General features: G+C 37.5%; 1 protein-coding gene across 2 annotated transcripts in view; it reads right to left on the reverse strand.

Moving 5' to 3' along the window:
• Positions 1-16,057, reverse strand: part of Gpr149 (G protein-coupled receptor 149) — a 59,456-nt gene extending 43,399 nt beyond the window's left edge. For both annotated transcript variants that reach the window (XM_034501258.2, XM_034501259.2), the window contains exons 1-3: positions 14,445-16,057; positions 13,352-13,544; positions 6,856-7,307 (exon numbers count right to left, since the gene is read on the reverse strand). In XM_034501258.2, the coding sequence (XP_034357149.1) occupies positions 6,856-7,307; positions 13,352-13,544; positions 14,445-15,410 (1,611 nt within the window). In that variant the 5' untranslated portion in view covers positions 15,411-16,057. The remainder of the gene's footprint in view (positions 1-6,855; positions 7,308-13,351; positions 13,545-14,444) is intronic.
• Between the last annotated feature and the right edge of the window lie 9,074 nt (positions 16,058-25,131).

Below are 25,131 nucleotides of genomic sequence, written 5' to 3' on the forward strand. Positions count from 1 at the left end.
GTAAGTATAAGGACCTTAGCTTGAATTCATAGCACTCGCACTAAAACTCAGACATGGCTGTGCGTGCTGCAACCCCACTGTAGGGTACAGACATAGATGGCATAGATTTGGAATTAATTCTTGGATATATTATGTCTTACTTAGCATTTCTATTGCTTTGATAAAACACCATAATCAAATGCAACCTGAGGACAAAATGGCTTGTTTTATTTAAATTTCCAGTTCATAGTTCATCAGTGAGGGAAGTCAGGACAGGAACTCAAATGAGGCAGGAACATGAAGTCAAATGCTGATGCAAAACCATGGAGCAGGGTTTCTTACTGGCCACTCCTCATGGTTTCTTTACCTTGCTTGCTTTCTTATAGTACCAAGAATTACCTGTTTAGGAAAGGCACCATGACCTGAGAGAGAGGCCCTCCCAAACCAATCAGTAATCAAGACAATACACCACAGATTTGGACACAGCCAATCTTATAAAGATATTATCTTGAGTGTGTTTTCCTTTTATCAACTAACACTAGCTGGTGTCAAGTTGGCCCAAGACTAGCCAGGACAATAATATTTTATTGTAATAAAATGTAATTTATATAATTACATTTGGAAGCAATCACAAGAACATATATTTATGTAAGAAATGACATGATGATAGAAAAATATACATCATCCTACAGAGAGAAATATGGGATGGTTGAAATTACATGGTGGGTTACAAGAGAGGTGGACCAAAATGGTAGAAAGAATGGGAAAATGGGGCCAGGAAAGAAGGAATAAGTTTTCTTGCTTGATAGACCTTTGACTTTTTGAAAAAGTAGTAATATTTTGCACACACATACATTGACAATCAAAAATAAAAACAAAATATGATAAAGCAAACAGAGGTATTAGAGAAGAAAAATAACAAACCTAAGTAAAATGATAAAGTTGCATCTTGCCATTAAGTATAACCTAATAATAAAAAGAACTGCAAATTATGCTGCTGCTAATTATTGTTGTTGCTGTTGACTTTACACAGGGTTGTGTGGGTTACTGATTATGAAATCCTTTAGATGGCAGTATTAGGCAAGAATTAAGTATATTTGTGAATAAAAGGTAGTTTTCTCAGTATCAAAAAAGATGTCATAAACAAGGAAAGGGAAAGACTTGAAGAGTTACATGGGAGATAATTGCAAATGCCAGTTGAACCGACCACTTAGCTTTAAATTGTTCTTATAGTGAGATTATTAGGGATTCAGGTGTGTACATAGCATATATAAAGGAATTTCCAATTTGTATTCAATAACTGTGTTTTGAAGCAAAACAACAACAACAACAAAAAACATTAGTAACAATTAACATTTATCTTCCAACTTTGTGTTTCTAAATACTTCATTTTAACAAAAAACACTTAAGTTCCTTGGAAAAGGGTTAGTTCAAGAGTATGGTCAAGAAACAGTAAAAATGAGGTTTATTTTATGCTGCCTGAAAGTAAGGAAAGGTTAAACTGATTATCATGGTTTGTTGAGTGGATGTAGATACCACTATCAAATGGTTCCTAATGGCCAAGTCTACATAACTAAAAAATAAGATAGTGATGGTGTGCTTTACGTCCTATAGATCGAAACACATACATATAAATGTAATGTAAATCAATAAATGCGTAAGGAAATGCCTGATGGGAGACATATATGCAGTAGTTTTGCTCAAAATATGTGAACTTGATTCGATCAATTAGAAAACAGCAATTAAAAATTAAAATTTATCATAAAATGAAAAGGAAATTGAGCTGGACAATATTTTTATGTGTCAAATCATGAAAGACTCAGGGGACAAGAGGAGATGTTGACAACCAATGCAGTATGTAACCATAGATCAAGACACTGGCTCAGAAAAGTCACCCAAAGCACCATGGGCAAAATTCATATAAGATTGGCTGCCAACATTTGGTAAGGGCATTGCTATTTTTAAAACGTGTTAACAATAGTGGAAGCTGTTTGAAGAATATAGTGAAGCTTTTGTTCTATTTTTATAGATGTTTTTAAAGTTCAAAAATAGTTCACAATAAAGTTTTAAAAATATGTAGGGAGTTCCTGGTCATTTGAGGTCAAATAAGAGGCAGCCACTTAACAGAGAAAGAGGTGGGAGTTAAACCTTGACTGGTTGTTGTCTATACAAATGTCTACTGAAGCCATTGGCTCCTTATTTCTCTAATATTGACAGAATTCTTGCTTAAGTGATGAACAAATTGGATTCTATATAAGATTTGATAAAGATAATCTCCCAGAACTTGTAGAAAACCAGCAATTGGTGTACTGTACCCAATAGAACATGGAAAGAAATTTTAAAAGTGTTTTATGAAATTTCTGAGTTCAGAATAAAACTGTGTTAGCACAAATTTGCATTTATTTATGACTTTCCTGTTCCAAATAATCACTCTACAGCATGCCAGATGAAGGCACAAAAGGTGATCACTTTAAATGAGGTAAAAATTATCCTGGTAAATTGAACAATGTAGATTCCATAGTAACATATGTGGTGTGTGTCAAAAGCAGAATTGTGTTCTGTGAAAAATTCCAATATCTATAGGACAAAATACAAATGTACTCAAGTCTGGATGGTTAGAATAAGTCTATTTTCTTATTATTTATTTTCTAAGTCTTCTACAACAATTACATATTACTTTTATGACAATAAATCTGAAAGACCATGTCTTTATTAGTGTAATAAAATTTCATGTCTTTGATCTCTAAGTGATGAAATAACCAGTTCAAATAAATAAAAGTGGTTAAAAATAAAATATATAAACTTCCAGGTAGTCATCTGTACTAGAATGACTTGGTACAAGCTATAAATAAAATATCTAAATTTCCAGGTAGTCATCTGTATTAGAACGACTTGGTACAGGCTACAAATAAAATATCTAAACTTCCAGGTAGTCATCTGTACTAGAACAACTTGGTACAGGCTACAAATAGAAGTGGTAAGTGGGTTTCTTTTTACTATGGTCATTTTAGCTAGAAATGTCAATAATTACTTTTTGATAAATTTCAGCCTCTAGAGTTATTAAACTGACAATGTCCCAACAAATGTTAAAACATGAACAGTTTTACATTTTTAGGATTAGAAAAAAATGTGTGCATCAGGAGATTTCCCTGTAGCCTTACTTAATAGATTATATAGTAAATGGAAGCTTAAATATAAGCTTAGGTCTATTCTTTAGTAATTAGAGCCCAAGGAGTGCTACTTAAGTTTTCTTGTTTTTCACATATTATTTTTGTTTATTTATTTTACTTTTTATTTTTTATAGGTAGTTGCTAAGTAGTATTGACAAGTCTAGAAACAATTCCTCTCTCTCCTCCTTTTCTCCTCCTCCTCTCCTCCTCCTCTTTTATTTGTTGTGTATTTGAGTATTTGATGTTTGGTTTTGTATGGCAGAACTGCATGCAAACTTAATTTGCACAAGAACCACCTGAAAGTCCCCTAACACTTCAATATCTTGGGCTCCATTTTAACTTACTCAATCCCAATTTCTCTCTTAGGAGTATCTCATTTGTCCATGAACACTCTGGTCTTAAGAAAAACCTTAAAATCATCTTCTGTATGATCTATGAAAATTATTTAATGAAACAATATTATGGAAATATTCTAGGAACATATGTCAATTTTGAAATTTGTGAGAAAATGACAAAATGTATTTTTTTTAAAAGCACAAAAACCAAAAATTAAAAAATATAAATACATAAATAAAAGTAATCATTTTAAAATATTAATAGGCAAGGTTCTCATATAGCAACTGCAGTGTCTTGTAAAGCTCAGTACATTACTGTGTAAACTATTAAGCTATCATTGTTTTCAGAGCAAAGAAGCTACTTGGAAGAAAGGTTAAAAATAGAAAGTCACCATCTACATCCATGTGATATTATTAAAAAGATGTAAAATTTAAAACCTGTGTTCTGGTCTAGAGAAAGTTCTGATAAGCCTTCCAGATCCACCTGTGTTTTGTTGATATTTATAATTTTAAAATTTAAAATGCTCTATAAGGTTTTAAAAAATAAAGATTTTATAATTCTACTTAATGCTGATCTTGAAAGTCATAATAATTTCATACCAACACATGGCTCTACAGCATGAGTATTTCTTATTATTCTGAAGTTTATAACAATATTTCACTTGCTATCAATTGGTTTCTTGCGAGTTTTACCTGTTTTTAAACCTTGAACAACTTGCTTACTTTATCTCCATCATCTTTTTCATTGTTATCATTTTGAATGAATTTCCTAAAGTACTTGCTTATCATAAATGTTAAAATGTTCATATTCAATCGACAAGTCTCTACAATTGAAGGTTACCTAGATTGACCAAAGCTTTCTATTTTCATATGACATTTTACTTTTTTATTTAAAATGAGCTGTGAGCAGGAACATATGCTTATATGCAAATAAATCTACTTTTTATTTTAACAGTGTATAGTTAGACACATATATACTTCCTATAATAAAAACTTTTTTTTTGTTGTTTGTTTGTTTGTTTGTTTTTTTCCGAGACAGGGTTTCTCTGTGTAGCCCTGGCTGTCCTGGAACTCACTCTGTAGACCAGGCTGGCCTTGAACTCAGAAATCTGCCTGCCTCTGCCTCCCAAGTGCTGGGATTAAAGGTGTGCGCCACTACTGCCCAGCTAATAAAAACGTTTAAATGAGGCTATAAATTACAATATTTGAGATAGTTCTGACAACACATAATTTAGAACAGATAAATCATTTACTGTTCACTGAAAAAATATAAAGTCTCAAAAAACTACATGCCATATTGTCTCAAGAAAGCTTAAACTTACAAAAATATATACCATATTGTATGGGAAAAACACATTTATGATAAAATAAGACAACAGAAAGAGTGAGTTAAATCCATGACAGATTGTGCTAGCATGCTTCTCTGATGTGATACCCACCATGACTGAAAACTGGGAGAGAAATGGTTTACTTGGCTCACACTTCCAAGTGACACCCATCACAACACAGGGTCAAACTCAAGCAGACATTAACATAAAAACAATGGAGAGATGCTGCTTACATCCTTGTGCTTTGGCTCACGTTTAACTAGCTTTCTTATATAAGCTAGGACCATCTAGCTATGGATGGTGCTGCCCACAGTGGGCTGGACCTTAAAACATTGATTATCAATCAGGAAAATGATACTATAGCCACAGTTACAGGTCAGGGTAATCCAGGACAATCTTTGGTTCAGGTTCTTTCTTTCTAGGTGACTCTGGACTGTGTCAATTTGACAATTAAAATTAAGTAGCACAAAGACATAATCTTTAAGGGTCATGCTTGGTGATAGAGTATCAGAAGAGCACATGAGGTAGGGGCATGTTCTGGACACACACATGCACACACACATACACACACTGTCACACACATACTCGCACACATGTGTGCTAGCTCACACACACACAAACACACACACACGTGTACACACACATACACACACTCTCACATACTCGCACATGTGTGCATGAGCTTACATACAAACACACACATATGCATACACACATACACACACTGTCACATACATACTCGCACACATGTGTGCTAGCTCACACACACACAAACACACACACACGTGTACACACACATACACACACTCTCACATACTCGCACATGTGTGCATGAGCTTACATACAAACACACACATATGCATACACACATACACACACTGTCACATACATACTCGCACACATGTGTGCTAGCTCACACACGCACACACACACACACACACACACACACACACAAACTTCATTAAGAGAATTACTGATTTTTAAGCTCAAGAAAATCAAAAGGGTTCATATACTTCAAACACAAACTAATGATGAAAAGTTTGGCAAGTCCCCTGTTAGCTGCTGAGTCTTAAGGTTCTAATTATAAGGAGCACTTTGTTCTTTGATCTCTATTTTTGTTTGCTTTAATAAATTTATGACAAATATTTAACTTTTTCTGAGATTACTAATTTTTAAAAGAATGTTCGTATTTTCTTTAATGTCTTATATACTCATTTTGATATTTTGCTAATTTTTAAACAATGGTATGAAAATGATAGTATCAAAATATATTACTCATACTTAAAAATACACATTTGTACTGGTGGTTTCTGGTGATATAGTTAATCAATAAATCCATTAATTCTAGCAGAACATTTCTGGAGTTCACATTAATCACAGAGATTGAGACAAGTTATAGGGTTTCTATCACACCAGACAGAAGTCTCCTTCTCCTTAGTAACTTTATAGCCCTCAAACAAGGGTTGTTTGATCAAATATGAGGGTTAAAAGGACATGTTTATATCAACACAACACTGAAAATTAACAGATTTCAGATTATTCCTAGGAGTTTGGAATCAGGGGTGAGTGGAGAAATATTCACATGCAATTTCTTTTAGTTTTTATATCATCATAAAACCATATCTTTAAAAGAAAGAAATTGGACATTTGGCACAGCTTGGAATGGCTCACTAAAATGCATCCTGAAATAAATTGCGTGTACACATGTTAACTTACTTAATCAATTGAAGCAGGAGCTTGAGCTCTGGAGTATGGTCTGAATTTAATCAGATTACTTGAAGTTCAAGTAAAATGCCTAATACTTTTCAAAGATTCGATCTATGTCTACTGACTCCAGAACATACACATTTCGACTGAAAAGGTAAGACTAAAATAAATACATGATTTCAAAGATCTTTAATAAATGCGAGATACTGTGGAAACCAACTGAGACAAAATCACTCTTGGACTTTATTAAAAGAAACAATAAATTCACCATATTTTCACATTGTTCATGTTTAGTTTTACTTTTAATTTTTCAAGAAGAAGAGCCTTTAATCCTACCTGGCGAGGCGTTCGTTCAGACTTACTCCTGCACCACTCCCAGTCTGAAAGATCTGGTTTCTGATTCTCCTCATGGGATAATCGTCTCTCTGGACCTTCAAAAAAGGTGGTTTCTCCATAGTTAATATCGCTTTCTGTTTTAACAGAAAAAGCACTCCTTTGCTCCGCCATGGCCTCTTGGGGCTCTAGGATGTCAGTATTTGTGCACTTGTTGACACCCGGCAGTGTGGCGCTGTCCAGCGGTGGCGTGCTGCTGATTTGTACTGTGATGGTATTGAAGACACCGCGGTTGTCTCCCCGAGGCTCCTTTGTATCTTCACACTCATATTTCTTTGGGTTGTGATAGGATATGGAATTTTCATCATCATCATCACAGAAATTCGCATTTGCTATTTTATAAAGTCCATAACTTTGTTGGAACGATAGATTGAATTCAAAGCCTTTCCTCTTTGCTGAATGAAAATAAAATTCTACAGTTAGAATGGTAGCTATGAACAGCATCGGATGTCAATTGTGAGCATGAACAGGCACCCCATTTACCTGATTACTTTGAATTAAAGACACCTTCATTACTTCTTGTAATTTATGCAAAGGCACATGACTTACACAATTTAGTTATCTTATTAGTTTGAGCCTAATTTCTCCTACCCGATAAAAGTTTGAAAAGAAGACAATCTAAAAGATTCAGCCTTTTGTTGTTGTTGTTGTTTTTTGTTTTGTTTTGTTTTTCGAGACAGGGTTTAAGAGATTCAGTCTTAAGGCAATTCCATATAAATAAAACTTATTAGGAATTTATCAAATGTATTCAGTTTTCTTTTCTTCTTTTTTAGCTCATGGGTTTTTATAAATTACATTGGAAAGGACTATATTTTCTATTGCCCTAGAAATTGATTAAATAGCCTTCATATTATGAGCTGTTATACATATATAATCACTTTATGATTTTTCTATAATACTTCTGACATTTATGTCTATAAAAGCACACATTAAAAGTTAGAACATGTTCTGCCATGTAGCTTTTTAACTTCAAAAAGACACCTTTCCAGAGTGTCACTGTATAGATGAGGCTGTGTTGAATTTTCCAGGTAGTACAATCTGTCCTGGATTGCTCCAGCTTTCTGTCTCACTTATGGGGCTATGGGTGTGAGTCCCCCTGTCTGATAATATATACATTGCTCTTGCAAGAAACTTGTAATGCATTTTTTTTAAAAAAAAAAAGCGAATGCCCGTGTAATTCTGTGAATGGGTACATTTTTAGAGTATTCATAAATCTGAATAATTACAAGATAAATTTAGTAAGAATGAACAAAATTATTATTTAAATAGTCAGAAGAGCAGATTTTGCAAATATAACACTATAATTGGTGGGTACAGCTCAAAGTCTTAGAAAGGGGTGTGGCAGAAAAAAGACACAATTTTTGAGTGTGAGCATCAGCCAAACACAAATAGACTTATATCTAAGTGGTAATAAAAATGCATTTGATATTTTGCGTTTTTCATAGTTTAAAATATGGTTTGTTTCAAGAAGCCTTTCTACTTTGATAGCTCAGTGTTTTACAGTTAGGCATTTAGCTATCTCTGGTAGAAAAATTATGAAAGGCTATAAACTTTTTATGGGAATAATACATAAAATTTGAGTCACTTTGTAACACACTCTAGTGGCATTCACATACTCATTCTATTATGGAAATGTTCCCAGTGCCAAAGATTTATGGCTGAGTCCGCTCTCTGAAAAATAGAATTTGTCAGTATCATTCATTTTTGTGTGAGCCAGAACACAAGTCAGAAAAAAAAATTGTATCAAAAGAAAATTGAAAAGTAGAAGCAGGTGATTATGTTCTCTATACTGTGGTGTTTATAGTGCTACTTACTATAGTCCAGTAAAGTTAAGTTATAACGGTTCACCTATTGTAGGACTGAGAGCTGAAGAACTACAAGAATGGCACAATAATTCATGGGTTTTCTTTCTTCAAAAGAGATATAAAGTGGCAGATTTGTAAGCTAGAACCATGCAGAAAATAAGGATAGTCTAAAACATCAATTTTATTATCAATACTTGGCTATATGGTGTCAGCTTCATATTGAAACTCTGAGATACAGAGAGTAAAAAATGTGCAACATCTTTAAAGGGGTCAACTGAATGTGCTACTGGAGAATGTGCCTGTAGGTCAGGAGCATACAAGGCAATCTGAGGTGAAAAGAAAACCAGGGGCCAGTGAGATGAGTCAGTAGGGAAAGGTGTTTGCCATTCAAGTCTGATAACCTGAGTTAAAGCCTTGTTTCCATAGTAGAAGAAAACCAGCTCCCCAAAGTTATTGTCTTACTGCCACACTCTTACGTCGACAATCACATATATATTTCATATCACACATAACAACAACAACAACAACAACAACAACAACAATACATAATTAAGAAAAATTAAAGTTGCCATAGTTGTTATGAGATGGCAAATTAACCATGTTGTTTCATGGTAGATTTACATAATAGAGGTATTATTTGTTTGCTTCTGCAGAGAAAGCTAATAAGATCAATAGGGCAAGCCACCTTTGATTACTCATCTTACAAAATGATTTGAATTTAAAATATCCGATTCAAGAATTCAAATGATTGTTCCCTATATCAAATTGCTTTATTGTTGATCAGACTTGTGATACAAATATGGTAATAAAAGCAGAAAGGCATAAATATGACATTTCTAGGTCAGAGTCTGTACATCAGTTAAAACCAATGAAAATGTTTTGGAGTTAATTAATGTTTGTTTTAATGACTTTCCTTCACAATAAAGGTAAAACCTGTCTGAGGTAACTGATGAAGATGGTTGATTAAAATCATGTAGAATAGTTAACAGTCAAAGGGCTGGAGACAAGATTTTGTGGGTAAAGTGTTTGTTGCTTAAATATTAAGTATAAATGTAAAATGAAGGTGCAATAGAGAAGACGTCAGAAGTCAACTTCTGCATGATCATATACAAACCATTACACCCTCATCTTCGCATGTACACAGAAGTAACACACACACATACACACATGCGCCAGTAAATAATCAAATTTATGTTGAACTGAATGTTAGCATTAGAGTCAAAATTGATCACATTTAAGCTACATAAACAAAAAAAAACTTTGTCTTTTAAAAGTTATGAATGAAAGATAGAAAAAATTGAATGTCTATTAGGAGCCAGCTAGGTAATATTAATAACTGATATTCCTGTGCAACATGGGTAATGGGAGTGCTCTTGATTCTCTCTCAGGATCCTCAGTTCTGGCTACTTGCTGGGGTGTACCACTGTCAGCTATATATTTTTGAAGATCAGGCCAGATACACACTTTTGATATAAAATATCCCGACCTTAAGATTTTGACACTTAACTAAAACTGCCTTTTTTTTTTTAACTATTAAAGTGGATTGAAAGTCATGCTTTAGTGAGAGGGAGAGAGAGGGGGAGGAAGAGAGAGAGAGAGAGAGAGAGAGAGAGAGAGAGAGAGAGAGAGAGAGTTCTATAAGGATATGTTCCCTGGTAGGTCAGCCATGTTCCAGTGGATGGCCCTATACTCAGTAGTATATAGGTAACATAATTTAGATTTAATGGGCTATTTAAAAAAGGAAGGGCATGAAGTTGAGGGAGGTTATGGATGTGGGGGTGGAGCTTGGAGAAGTTAGATAGATGAGTGGGGAAACATGCTAAAATACATCGTACAACATTCCTAAAGAAGTGAAAGTATCATATTTAAAAAATCATGTCTTTGAACCAAACCTGGCTCAGTGGTCATTCTGTCCCTTACTAACCATGCAGCACAGTGCAAGAAACATAATGACCACTGCCTTCATAGGAGAGTGTGAGTGGGTCGGGCAACATAGAGAAACCATGATGGAGATGGAGTGGGTGGGTCAGGATGTTCCTGACTCAGTGATGCCAGCTGAATGGGATATGACTCAAGCAGACCTTCTTCAGACTTTATTACTTTGAAAGTTTTAGAATTTCTGACCATATATATATATATATATATATATATATATATATATATATATATATATATATGAATATATAATATATTATATATTCATAAATTTATATATTATATATTCATAAATTTAAAAAATAGTTGAGCTGCTTTTAAAGGTTTCCAAGTAGAAGACCACCAGTGAGATGACTTAGTGGATAAGGGCACTATGGTTCTTGAAACCCATGTAAAGATAGGCGAAAAGAACAAACTTGTCTTCTGACCTCTTTTGTTCCCTGGATGAAGCATATATCAGTCATCTCTTGCTAACAATCATTTCATAATAATTACATTACTTTATAAAAGAAGTAATTTTCACATATGTCACCAGGAACTCTGATTCTGGGAAGAAATAATTTGAAAAGATGACTTTTGATAGAGAACACCTGATTTTTTTTTTTTTTAGCTGTTTGCTTAATTAAACAAGCTAACATGATGTTAATCAAAACGTATGAGTCTGAAAGCCAGATATCCCACACTCTATGTGAAACTGCTGGGCTAAAATTTACATAAAAGCTTTTATTTTGAGATAATATAGAAACTCCTATCCAAAACAGCAGAGAATTTTCGCTTCTGCAAATCGATTTCTGGTTGCTTGTCTTTTTGTCATCATTTAATGAAATGGAGATACACGCTTACAACTTCGATATTGAAAGATGACCTTTAGTATGCATGGATTAATACAACAAGTATTTACTTTCCTTGCTTCACCTTGCCTCGATAATAAACAATGTAAATAGAAGATTTTTTTACTTTGTTGAGGGAAAAACAGTGAAATATAAAACTCCTAATGAATTCATATATCTGGCCAATATCTGGCCTGCTTGAAGATAAGCCAGCTTGAGTGGCACAGAACTCCTAGCAATGGAGACCCAATGGTGCTACTTCCTGCCACAGGCACACATTCTTACTTTATTCCCTTCGGTATCGTCTTGATTGTAAAAGGGAGTGGAACTGTTTGACTTATGTGTTTAAATTGGTATTTTCCTAGCAATATTTTTTTAATGCCACATTTTTAAAAGCTTTCAGGGATTGAGGGGCTGGTTCTATCACTTGCCACAGAACAACAGGAGTGAAGCTCAGGAACCATATGAAGCACAAATGCTGGGTGTCTGTGATGCTTTGTCTGGGTGTAGAGGCAGGGGATCAATCTGACTAGCACTAGCTGTGTTGTGGGGTTGACTGAAGAGAGCTTTCCTTTAAAAAATGAAAAAAGAAGAAAGAGAGAGAGATAGAGAGAGATAGAGAGAGAGAAAGAAAAAGAAAGAAAAAATTGAGTGAATAATCAAGAACTGTTCCAGATATCAACTCTGGGCTTTCATAAGCACATACATGTGCACATGTACCCACAAACATATGTGAACATGCATGCATACATACACACATGTACACTACATACATGAAAAGAAGAAAAAGAGAAAAATTTCATAATCGAAGCTAACTTCGTTTTTATAATTTTAAAATAAACGTTATCAAAAGCAGTGGTGAATTTGCCATTTATCACAAATAAAATGATATTTTAAACAACAGAAACATTTTTGTCAGTTAGAAAATATCTAGATATTCTATAATTTAAATATAATCAATATATGAAATGACCAAGAATTAATATTTATAAAAATTGCTTTGTTAGCGAATTATTTGTTAAAAATACTTTAATATTCTTTCATTTTTACAACCCTAAAATCATTTGAAATGAACTGTTTTTATTTCACTTATTTATTTTAAAGAAAATATACTTGGTTATTCTGTTCAAAGGGACAGTGAGCAGAAGAGTTCATTGATTGCACACTAACGAACCATCTGATTTTATTCAGTCGAAATATATTCATCCTCCAATAAATGTTTAGAATGTTCCTCTGCTGTTGGAAACACGTTACATCCTGAAAATCAGCCAATGAACAAAATTTCCCACGCTAAAATGGGGTGGGGGTTCCTGGTTCCCTCTTCTAGCCACATAAGCAACTTTTTAAAGGAACAACACAATGCAATAAGTATAATAATCATACCACAAAAATTTCTAGAATCTTAGGATTAAATAATGAAAATACTTTTCTCACTGTTCTACTGGATAAGAATGTGTTATTGGTCAGGAGTTTTAGGCTGGTTTTGGAGTTTATTTATTTATTTATTTTTTCAAAGGCAGTCTGCTCAGCAACACTGTTCTTCATATGTAGACCTGGGAGGAGAGACTGATTTTTCACTCTGGGCTAAAAGCGAGGATGGAGGTAACATATAAGGGTGTATGTTTACAGTAAAGTGATGAGTTGAACGAACCCTTTTCTTACCTAAGAACATCACCAATGAATGAACATTTCTCAGGGATGTTGTAAACCTACTCCATCACTAAGCTAAAATTTTATTTCTTCTCGTTATTTACCATTAGCATGTGTCCTAGGATATTTCCCTTCTACCTCCAATAACTTTCTCAACAGACCACTTTTCTGTATTTTAATGTAGGTGTGGTGCTCCCGCAGCCACTGTGGAGGACTTACAGTTTTTCCCATTGTAGGCAATGGAGTAGGTGTCTGGCTGGCAGTTGATGATGCAACCACAAGGCAAGTGGGCCCAACGTTTGGACAAGACAAACACTGGTGTTACAATGCTGGCCAGCAGGGTTAGTAGAAAGCTGAGCATATCGACCGGAAGGCTCTGAAACCCCACCACGTGTTTTACCACCATGTGGATCTGAAAGGCAAAGAACTTCAGTCTTAAACCAGAATCCTCTTTGACACTTTCAAAGTCTTTTTACAGCCCTGACTCCATTCAAGTTCTCTATCGAAGGCCCCATTTTTGGTCTATTGGAGCTCTGTTTCTGGACCACACTCCAGGGATTTGGTGGCAGGATTCTGGGAACGGATGGGGTACACCTGGATGCACTAGAGCAGACAGAGTTTAGTTTCCTTTTTGAATGCTCTGTCTGCACCTGCTGCGATTTGAAATTCCTAATCAAGAGGCAGGCAATCAATAAAGAGATGCTAGACAGGGAAAGGAAGAAAAGGAGAAATGGTGGGACCTGTACTAGAAACTCCAGACTTGTCTCTTCTTGTTTCTAGGTCTCCATCCTCCATCTCATCACAACACTAGCCACACTCACCCCGCTACCCACCCCTCACTCTAGGACACCAGGAACAAAAGCTAATTTTTGTCCTCTCTTCTTTGCCACTACATTGGATCACACTCCTCTGTCTCTTGGTGCTAGAGATGGGCGGCGTCCGTACCAGGCAGGAGGAAACTAGGAATAAAACTGGGTCAGAGAAGGTTGAAAAAAAAAAAAACACACCCTTTTACTTCTTCCTTCCCTTTCTGAATATGCCCAGATTTTGCCTAAGAGAGAGAACATCGTTGACCAGTATCTAGGAAAATCAAGTCTCTTGTGCCTAAAGTCTCTCCACCCTTCTCAGATTCAAAATTACTTAACAACCACGGCTTGGTAGTTAACTAGTCCCCAGGTGAACTGCTCCCCCCGCCCCGTCTTTAGAGACAACCAATACCTCTGGAAGCCGACTTATCCGCACATCTTTGGGTGATTCCCCAAACCCGCGTCTGGGCTCAGCTTACACACCCTCAAATGATAAATACACTCACCATCATGGGCAGCCAAAGGATGACTTTCGTCAGCGCTAGGATCAAAGAAAAGCGCTTCTGTGCCAGGCTCACTGGGAAGCTGTTGGTGCCATGGGGAGTACCGGGATTCTCTCGCTTGCCGGCTCCAGCAGGCTGACTGGAGCTAAACACGGTGTTGGAGCTAGGGGAGCATCCCCCAGTGCATCGCAGAGCAGAGATCTCAAAATCCTCTGGCGATTGACAGAGCACTCTTCCCCCAGCAGCAGGGGTCCCAGGAGTAGAGGCGCCACGAGAAATCTCCTGGTAGTTGGCATGGAGTCTCGGCGGCTCCTCTGAGCACAGAAGCTGATGAGTGAGAGGGACAGAAAGAACCGCCAGGAGTCCGAAAGCCGAAGAGTACACCGCGAAGAGAAGCAACACATAGGAGCTGGAGCAGTCTGTCAGGCAGCCCCAAGGAGTGCGCACAAAGACACCCCAGCCGCACAGCGGGAGCGAAGCCAGCAGCAGGCTGACTGCCCACACGGTTAAAGCCACACCAAGTACCTGTCCTGATAGCCAGGAGCTTGACTGACTCACCACCGTCCTGCGCATCGTGTAAAAGTTGTAAAAGACTATAAGAGTCGCCTTCAAGTTGCTGGAGAGGCCCTGACACATATACAGTAAGGCAGAGGTGGTGCACAGAGACTGGAAATAGCCCGGTGCCCCTTTTGGCCACTGCAAAACCATGAAGATGGCCACTGACAAGACGCTCAAGAGATCATCCACAGACCAAGATGTCACAAGCATGGACAAAACAGTTCTGTATTGCATGGTCAGCAGAGAAACCAGTGAGAAAATGCTGCCCACCAGAGCTGCGAAAGTCATTATACAGATCAGGCAAAAGAGAGAAAGAGTCAGAGTTGCTGGCGAATTCATAAAGTCTGTAGAATTATCACTTACTTTCTGCAGGTTAGAATCATTTGTTAAGTTGCTGGGAAAGAAAGACATTTTTCTTAATATTTTAATTTTCCTCTTCAACGAGTCTGATGATTTTTCTCAGAGCGTGAGAGTTGCAAAGCAGATGTCATTTCTCCTGACAAGTTTTCCTAGATGTTCCATGTGTTGCTCCAGACATGTCTCCGGTAGAAAGATCTGCCTCAACCCATGTTTTAAAGCTGTGCTCCATTTCAGGCATCGATAAGAAACTTTTCAATATTTTAAGTAAATAAATCAAACAAAAACTTCTTTCCACCCACCAAATTTCAGACAAGAAAGCAGGAACTCCTCAGGCAGATTGCAAACTGCTCATGTGTGGATGCTGTGGGGGTTTTCCTAAGGAGGCTCTCCAGCTTGATGCAATCACTTGGGAGAACAATAAATAAAAAGATGCATCTGTGGATCTGTGGCAGAGGTTGTCAGGTAGGTCTCATCTCAGCGAGAGGGAGAGAGAGAGAGAGAGGGAGAGAGAAGGAGAGAGAGAGGGAGAGGGAGAGGGAGAGGGAGAGGGAGAGGGAGAGGGAGAGAGAGAGAGAGAGAGAGAGAGAGAGAGAGAGAGAGAGAGAGAGAGAGAGAGAGAGAGAGAGAGAGAAAGTTGTAGGGAGCCTGAGCCCAGGCTCCCATCAAACCTTTGTGTTCTTTAATCAGCTTGTGATCCTGGGAGCTGCAGGAAGGAGGAGTCAGCTGCAAGCAGGCAAGAAGCTGGGGAAAAGGGAGAGTTCAGTGTTTGAACAAAATGATTTGTAGCTTCTACTCTCGGCTTGGCTTATTAGAAGCAAGAAACAGTATCTTTTGATTTTGTCATATAAAACTAGTTCAAATACTTGCTCTGGCTTGATGTGAACTGTGGAAATCACTACCAAGAGGTCTAATCTACCTCCATAGCTGAAATCCTTACCCAGATCTAGGTTTCTGTTGCATCAGAAGCTTTCCCTGAAGAGACGCAACACATGTGTGTCGACTCACCCCAGAAAGGGAACCCACGGCAGGCCAAAGTAATGGTTACACCAAAGTGCTGTGGGAACAAATGAGTTTTTATTGGGGTTACTTACAGGAACAGGGATGGCTCCAAAGCAGCTGCATCATGAAAAGCCCATCCCCAAACAGGTGGCCAGCTATAAGAGCTGCATCTCTGAAACTCTCTGCACACATTACAAGCAGCAGGACAGGTCCAAAAATGGCCACTAGGCAGCCCACCTGGCTAGACTCTCCTCTTCAACAGCTGTTTCCTTCTTCTAGTACCATAAGGAGGGGTCCACATGAATCTTGCAAGTTCCAGTTTTCCCAGATGTGTAGAAGTCTGTTTACCTCGAGAATCCCATGAGCCTCTCCCCTGAAGAAAATGTTTTCATTCAGAGGAAACCAATATACAGCTATACAGCGCTCCATCTGTTCCATCTATGACTAAGCATGGGACATTATGCCACAGTAGTAGTCACTTAGGAGTTTTACTAGTGATTATGTGCTGGGGCACACCATGCATTGAAGAGGAAGTTCCCTACCGTGGTAGATTTCCACTGACAGCAACAGTGATCTATTGCCATGAGCACAAGTGTTTAGATGACAGTTTGATGGCGCATCACAATCCCTTTAACAACACAGAAGCAGTTGCCTTCTGACTGGGGCCTATGACCTCCTCAGACAGTGCCAGATGTAAACTTCCGATTTGTTTATTGTTCCCAGGATAGTTGCACCATTGTGGCACAAGCAGACACATCCTGTCTGGTTTTTTTGTTTGTTTGTTTTGTTTTTGTTTTTTTGTACTGTAGCACATAAAAATCCATAGCCAAGCAATAGTGTTGGTGACAATGTTCTCCCAACAGCCTACCTAGCACCTTCTGGCACTGTAACCTGGGAAGGAGGGAGCCTTTAATTCAGTTCTAGCTTTATTTCTGGTTTCTTCAGTAATAGTGCCTTACTATCTAGTTCTGCCATGCAGCTGACAGCAATATCAATAGGCTTTGTGGTTTGTGGGCCCTGGGGGACCTTCTTCAGCAATCTGTAACAAGTTAACCTACCTCTGGTACTGGTTTATTTAACAAGTTTACAAGCCTCTGGGAGTGTCCATTTCTACCACGTTGGGGTACCCCCTATACTTATGTGCCTCCGTTATTATTTTATGAAATATATATGTGAGATATTAAATTAGTTCTTTGAGAAATTTTTACTTGTGTTCAATACATTTTATGATATTTTATGATATTCATCTACCGCTTCTCAACCTTCTGCCCCTCTGCAACCTCCTTCTTGTGTCTTTACTTTATCATTAGCTCACGGAGACCAGTTTGTTCAGCCATATACTCTATGCATATAGGGCCATCCACTAGGGCGTAGTTCACCTACTAGGAGCCACACCCTACAACAAAGCTGATGCTCCCTTACCCAGAAATCACCAGCAGTAAATAGTGCATCAGCTAGAGCTAGGGTCCTATGAGCCCCTTCTTCTCAATGGAATCTTGACTGGCTTGTTACTCTTGGGCTCTTGCACATGCAACCATAGCTAACATGAGTTCGGTGTAGTGGTCCCATTAGGTCCAGTTTCAGTGATGGTCTTAGACCACAGTTTGGAAAGGGTATGATACATTTGTCTCATCTGTGGCCGAGCACTCCAAACACACTTATTCTCTAAACTTTAACCCATTGTTTCTGCTTTAACTGACATCTGCTGCACTACGAAGTACCTCTGATGAGGCATAAGAACTGGACCATGATTAATGAGCTACAGATTTGCAGGTTACCTTGATTTTTTTATCAATTGATATTTTAGCAGTTCATTGTTTCTTTCAATTAATCTGGCCAGGCAGGAGTGTAATTGTATGTTCGTTAGAAGCACCATTGCATCTGTTGTCTTTATCCCGATTCTGCATATCAGTGTTTGTGACATTACAACCCCCATCATAGTCAATTTTCCATGAATAGAATAAAACCCTCATTGGCATTGACTATAGTTTGGAGGCATGGAAATGCATATGTAGCTGTAGCAGTGTTCGCAGAGAAAAGGGCATATTTGCGCCCCTAAGTGACAGGACTAGCCCCATTACAGTCTATATGTCAGTCTCATAAGAAACAGGTTGACTTATGTATGTGTTCCCTCTACATCTCTGGTCCCCACTGTGGTAATGAGGCATACAGCTGTTTAGTTTGTCCTACAGGGGCTTTAGCCCAAAAGCCCTTGAGCCTTTCTGCCTTTTTGCTATTCAGCACTTATCTTTATCCAGAGAGCTAGTAACTTTGGCAAGGTAGGGTATGCCAGGAGCTCTTTTATATTTTCAGGCACAGGCTGCTATATAATTTAAAAAATAACTTTGTCAAGTATCATATGCACCTTGACCATAATACTCCAGACATTTCATATCTGTGTCCTTGTACCTTGGGTGACCTGACCTCTCATCCCCATTCTTTAGGTGCACATGAATGTCTTTTATATACTTTATAACTTTCCAAAAGACCCACAGGTTAGGGTTTTGTCCTCTATGTAATAATGAAGTCTTTCCACAGAGGGTGGGCAGGATAATAAAGGTCCTGGGCCACCATCCCTTAACAAACAGTAGGATCATGAAGGTAAGGTTTTGAGAGTACTTAGAAGGTTCACTGTTCAACATTTCAAGTAATGTACATTGGTCTTATGGCCCATTTGCAAATAAATAAATAAATAAATAAATAAATTACAAAATTAACTAGCAAAGTCCAATACGGTAGGAAAAGATTGCTTCAATTTTATCAGTTACCTGGCTTTCTCATCTTGGGGTGTCTTCATGAGACTTCTGTCTATGGTGCTGTGGGCTTGGTGAGGGCTGGTTTAAGCTGTTTGGTTTAGCACAGAATCAAGAGAAACCAGCTTTGTCTGTCTGCCTGCTGTGCTGAGCCCGCCTGCCTGGCTACATTTTAACCAAAGTCTGGCAGACTCTTGGCCTGAACAACAATTATAGTTATTCTCATCATCCCTCTCTCCCTCAGGCCTGGCTTCTGGAAGAGTCCCAGGCTAAAGGACCAATCTCTACCCTCAGTGTACTCACACGCACATATTTTATGGATTTATATATTGTTGTGTATGATTATATATTTTGCCTGCATGTATGGTGTATGTACACCATGTGCATGCCTAGTGGACACAAATGTTGGAAGAAGAGGAGCATATCAGATCCTCAGAACCTGTTGTGAACCATTGTGTAGATACTAGGAGTTAAAACTGGGTTCTTTGGAAGAAAAACAGTGTTCTTAACTGTGGAGTCACCTCTCCAGCCCTGGATATTCATTCTCTCTCTCTCTCTCTCTCTCTCTCTCTCTCTCTCTCTCTCTCTCTCTCTCTCTCTCTCTCTCAGGAGATAAGAGTATATAGTTTTTTTTTCTGAATGGATGATTGTTCATACCTAGAACAAGCTTGCTTCTTTTTAACTGTACTATTTTATTCCCAAATCCATCCACTGGAGCCCCCTGTCCCTTATGGTTTTTTGACTTGCCATGAACTAAGGTACATTTGGCCCTGACATAAACCCAGGTAATTTGTACACTACTAGGGGGCCAATAACCCTGTAATCCGACATGAGGCCTCTGATCATCCTAACTTGTAGGCAACCTTGGCCACTGTGACAGAGAACAACTGGAGTAGTTTCTATCCCAGGAACTCCTTCCTACATAGCACAAGGTACAGTGGAGACCACCTATACACCACAGTATACCACTTCTTAAAAAAAATCCTCTAGTGACCTACTGGTCAGGCTTTAAATCCTACCAAAATGTCACAAGCACATCACTTGGCTTTCTGTCAGTTTCTTCCCTAGGAACTCCAGCAAAACATAAAAGTTGCCACATTTGTTTTCAAGTAACTTCAGCAGGACCCATAATCTCTGTGCTCACATAGCATGCAATTTCATAACACACATAGGAAGAAAGCCCTGTCAGCATTTCCTCCAAGGACTTCCTACCCAGAAATACCTCTACATAGAGGATTCAGACTGTGTTTCATATTTCATCACCATTGTAGGCGCCATTAAACATAATGAGAAGGAATACTATCCCACACCATATGAAGGAAGGTAGCTATATATGGATTTCCCCTTGGATGATACCACCTTACATGAATCAGCATCAACTTGGTATCTTATAACATTAGCTAGGACCATGAAATTACTCCACTTCCACCTGGCTTTCATCTGGTTAGGTCCATAGAGTGTTGTAGGAGAGACTTTTTCTGCAGAAACAATACATGCATCTGTTCATTCCAGAAAGGGAACCCATAATAGTCCAAAGTAACAACAGAACCCAATGCAAAGTTGGTGAATGAAAGAGCTTTTATTGAGGTTGGTGAGGGAGGGGTTACTTACAGGAGCAGGGATGATGCACAATGATAATGGTCAGTGAAAAGCCCCCCTGACACAGGTGAGGGCTCACAAAAAGCAGAATCCTGGGACATCTCTTCACGACTTGCGGGCAGCTTGACAGGTCAGAGAATCTCCTTTTTGCAGTTCCCCATGTTAGTCTCCCTCTCCAGCAGGTGCTTACCGTTCCTGTAGCCTTGTGGTAGGGACGGTGGAGCAATCCACACAGGTCTAGCAAGTGTCAATGTTCCCAGACAGGTAGACATTTCTTTACCTCCAGAGTCTCAGGAACTTTCCTCATTCTCCTTTTAAGGCACTGTCTCAATTCAGAAGAAACTACTATATGACAATTTTCCATTAAAGGAAGAGGATCAACAATGCCATTTCTAAGAATAAGGTATGTAAGATTTCTTTTTATAAGCATAATTTAAAGAAGAAAAATTCTGCCTAACTCACTCACTCTCTTATGGAGCAAAAATAGTGTTGATCTCCTGAAAAGTAGGGTGTAGAATAGTGGTTACCAGAGGCTTGGACAGAAGGGAAAGAGGAGGTGTGGATTGGTTAGATAAAGCCTATTGAAATATGGGCAGATGGAAATGTTCTAGTACCTTCTAGTGCAGGATGTAACTTTAGACTATTAATTATACAGTAAAGAGGGGCCTGAAGTTCCTAACATGTGGAAATGATGTATTCAAAGAGACAGAAATGACAATTTCTGATTTTATTGTATATACATATTGGACTATCATACCATACTTACTAAACATGCATGAATATTATTACAGCTAATAATTAAAAGACCAATTTAAAAATGTCATTATAGTCCTCATTACAATAAATAAAATTATACTGGGTCATTGGATAAAGGTAGAGACTACTAGCTTTAGTTTCTGATTTTTGTCAAGTAATCATATGATCAGACTGCCGACAGAATAAATTGTATTTCCAGTCATTCATAAGTTCAGATGATACTATATAGATTCTAGAAGGAAATTTGATTCATGAAAGAAGAAAAAAAAAGTTAAATCAGAGTCTTTGGGATGTTGAGGATAGTAGCTGTATTTCTGAACTGAGTATTACACAAGATGGGAGGACATCTCAGTGAAGGAGACAAGAACATCCTAGTCCTGATTTGTTTCCCAGGACGTTTTAGGGTATAATTCATGTTCATTACTTTCCCTGCTATGTACTGGAGGGTCTGAATAGAAGCAGAGGAAGGGAAAGGGAAAAGCGGTGAGGGAAATGTCCTGTCACTTGCAAAATAACTAAAACAACACTCTGAACTGGAGTCTGTTCAAGTAGTAAATAATTGTATTAGTCTTTGCCAGGCAAACCCTTCAATAAACACAATAGGAAGCTCAATTATGTTGATATGCTGATTATTTAATTCCACCTTTCATTAGCAAATGGAAAGGAAAGCCACTAAGAGCCACTTGGAACATCTAGCTAGTGCCTTCTAGCTCCCCTTATTGACAGGAATGCACCTATTATTTTAAATGCTTTGAAAACTATACTACGCCTGCTTAGAAAACATTTCAAAATATTGAGGACTGCCAAATTGCCTCTTGTGACAGACCTTCTTTTGTCTAGTCGTGTGTGATGTGACATTTAAATTTTGAATTTCAATCGGTTTAGACAATGAGCATCTGTTGTTAAGATGTGATAAATATAAATTAATAACAGCTGCTACAATATACTTTTGGCCTGTAGCAGTCTCTCTATCATTATTATTAGTTTTGAGTTTTCTGTTAAACACAAATTTGGAAAATGGACACCTGCTTACAATGCTGCCTGCTTCTATATAGTACAGGCAAAAATGCTCAACACATTTCCTTTGGTTGTAGAGCTACAGCCAGGAGTGAGCTAGAAGGAACCCTGACTCGGGCTCCAGGCTCTAGTACTGCAGGCAGCTAACTTAAGAAATATTTAAAATTTCTCTGGGCGTCTGTCTCTACATTGTAACGAGGTAGAAACTCTGCCAGTTATGAATTGGATGCATTTTTATAGTGTCAAGTTTAACTTTATTTTAGTTTTCTTTTCTTTCTACGTCACAAAAGTTAACAGTGTCAATAAGAGGTGTAAACATGGAACACCTACTGCTTGAGTTCTCTGTATTTCCCATCTGCAGTGGTAATTTATTTAAGCAGCAGAGACTGTGAAGATAATGGAAGGCCTATGTGTCCTGGAGAGTGGGGTGGATCTGTCTGTGATAAGCTTAGCATAAGTGGGTATAGTCATGTGAGCTATTGAGTTTGGAGATTGATCATTACCAAATGATACCCAAACTCAACCCAATATGCTGATATATACTCTTGTCCCCATTTCATAAGTGAGAAAACAATCACAACTACATTAACCAATTTGTCCCAGGTCATGTGCTTAGTAAAAAGTGGAAACAGACCTTAAAATTATAATTTGGATTTTATGTTCCTTAAGTTATTTTTTTTCATTTCCACTTAAGGAACCTCTATTATCTTCATAAAGTTGATTTTAAGGTTGTTTTCTCGTGCTTTAGCTGCATCAGAATATTCAAGTCTTTGTGTCATAGGATGGCTGGGCTCTGGATGTGACACACTGCTCTGGCTGCTGCTGACTGTGCTCTACCTCTAACATTAGGCATTCTGGTTTGAGATGATTACAGGTCTAGGTGCTGATTTCTGAGTTTGTCTTTATTGGATGGGTGTTTTCTTCCTTGGTTTCTGTTTCCTTTTTGGTCTTCTGGTCTTTGTGACCTGGATTGCTGGCAGCCTCTGATTTAGTAGGGAGTCTCTTTCCAAGTTAGGGGCTGGACTTCAGGCAGCTAGCTTGGCCTTTGACACAGGAATCTCTGTCTGAGTTGCAGAAATTTGGATAGCATGGTGAGGAAGGGAGTGGTGACTGAGGGCACTGATTGAGTGAAGGAGGTCCACTGGTGGCCACCTATCTGTGGTTCTGGTGGCCAGTGTAGGTGTGGTCTCTGATCCAGCAGGAGTCTCTGTCTAAGTTAGCCCATTTGTTTTTCTGACTGGCATGCCCTATATCTGGGGGGAGGTTATGTTATGTTGTAATCACAACTTACATAGATTTTCTAACAATTCCTTCTGAGTACTTTATTACTGGGCATACGCCTGATGGAAATACAGAGTCATAAAGCCTTATTTCTTCTCTTTTCTTGTAAAGCATGTTTGAAATGTCTAATTTCTCAAAATATGGATTTACATTATTTTGTCAACTTTAAGTATTTAAACAACAGAAGAATGCTTATAGATTTTAAGGTATTCTATCTATATTATAAATAATGTTTATGCATTATAAGAGCCTATATCTATTATAAACTCAAAACTTTTATATTTTATCATAATAAAGTATATTTTATATTTCATTAAATAATGTAAAGATTTTTAATGAAACTGAAAAAATTCAATTATGTCAATATATGTGTGTTTTGTATATATGTGTGTTAACATGAATTTAACTGCCCATGGAGGTCAGAAAATGATAGAGGACTTTTTGGAAATGAAGTCACAGGCACTTGTGAGCTGCTCAATATAGGTGCTCAAAGTCAAGCTTGAGTGCTTTGGAAGAATGGTACAGACTGTCCTGGAACCCAGTTTGTAGACCAGGCTGGCCTCAAACTCAGAAATCCGCCTGCCTCTGCCTCCCAAGTGCTGGGATTAAAGGCGTGCACCACCACCACCCAGCTGATTCTTAACCTTTGAACACTCTCTCAAGCCCTATGTCATAAAGATTTGCAATTATTTATAAAACTATAATATTTATCTATTTCTAGGAATATAGTGTTTTGTGGCCCTAAGATGTTCACTACCCATTTTTACAGTTAGAATGAAAATCCTGGGAAATTATTCAGCTTACACATATAAATATATAACGCAAAAACTGATTTTTATAACTATATAAAACATATATTTGCAATATATAACATATATACAATATTAATGTATTATAATGACATTTATAATATATAAAATACATTATATTATTACTAGAACATATTATATATAATATAGTATGCATTAATTTGTATTAATGCACAATATACTAAATGTTATGTATAAATTATAATAAATTTTTTTGAATATTTACATAAAATCAGATGCATGCATACTCTGTCTCAGCTGATAGCTTTACAAAAAGTGACTATTGGTTTATATCATAAGAGGGCTAAAATATTGTGGTTTATTTTCTTGACTTTCTAATAATTTCAAATGTCTCATTAGAGTCCTATGACTTTTTAACAGTGCCAGACAATAGTAACACAATTTAATGTGGCTGCAGATCAGAGAACTAATTTGATAAGCCTAAACTTTGGGGACTTTATAAATACACTATTAAATTAAAACTAGCTCTCAGTACTCACAAAGATAGTTTTAAAGGTCTTTCATATGGAAAATTCTACATTTTCCTGCTTGTTATAC

Source organism: Arvicanthis niloticus, chromosome 4 (genome assembly GCF_011762505.2).
Source record: "Arvicanthis niloticus isolate mArvNil1 chromosome 4, mArvNil1.pat.X, whole genome shotgun sequence".
Lineage (NCBI taxonomy): Eukaryota > Metazoa > Chordata > Mammalia > Rodentia > Muridae > Arvicanthis > Arvicanthis niloticus.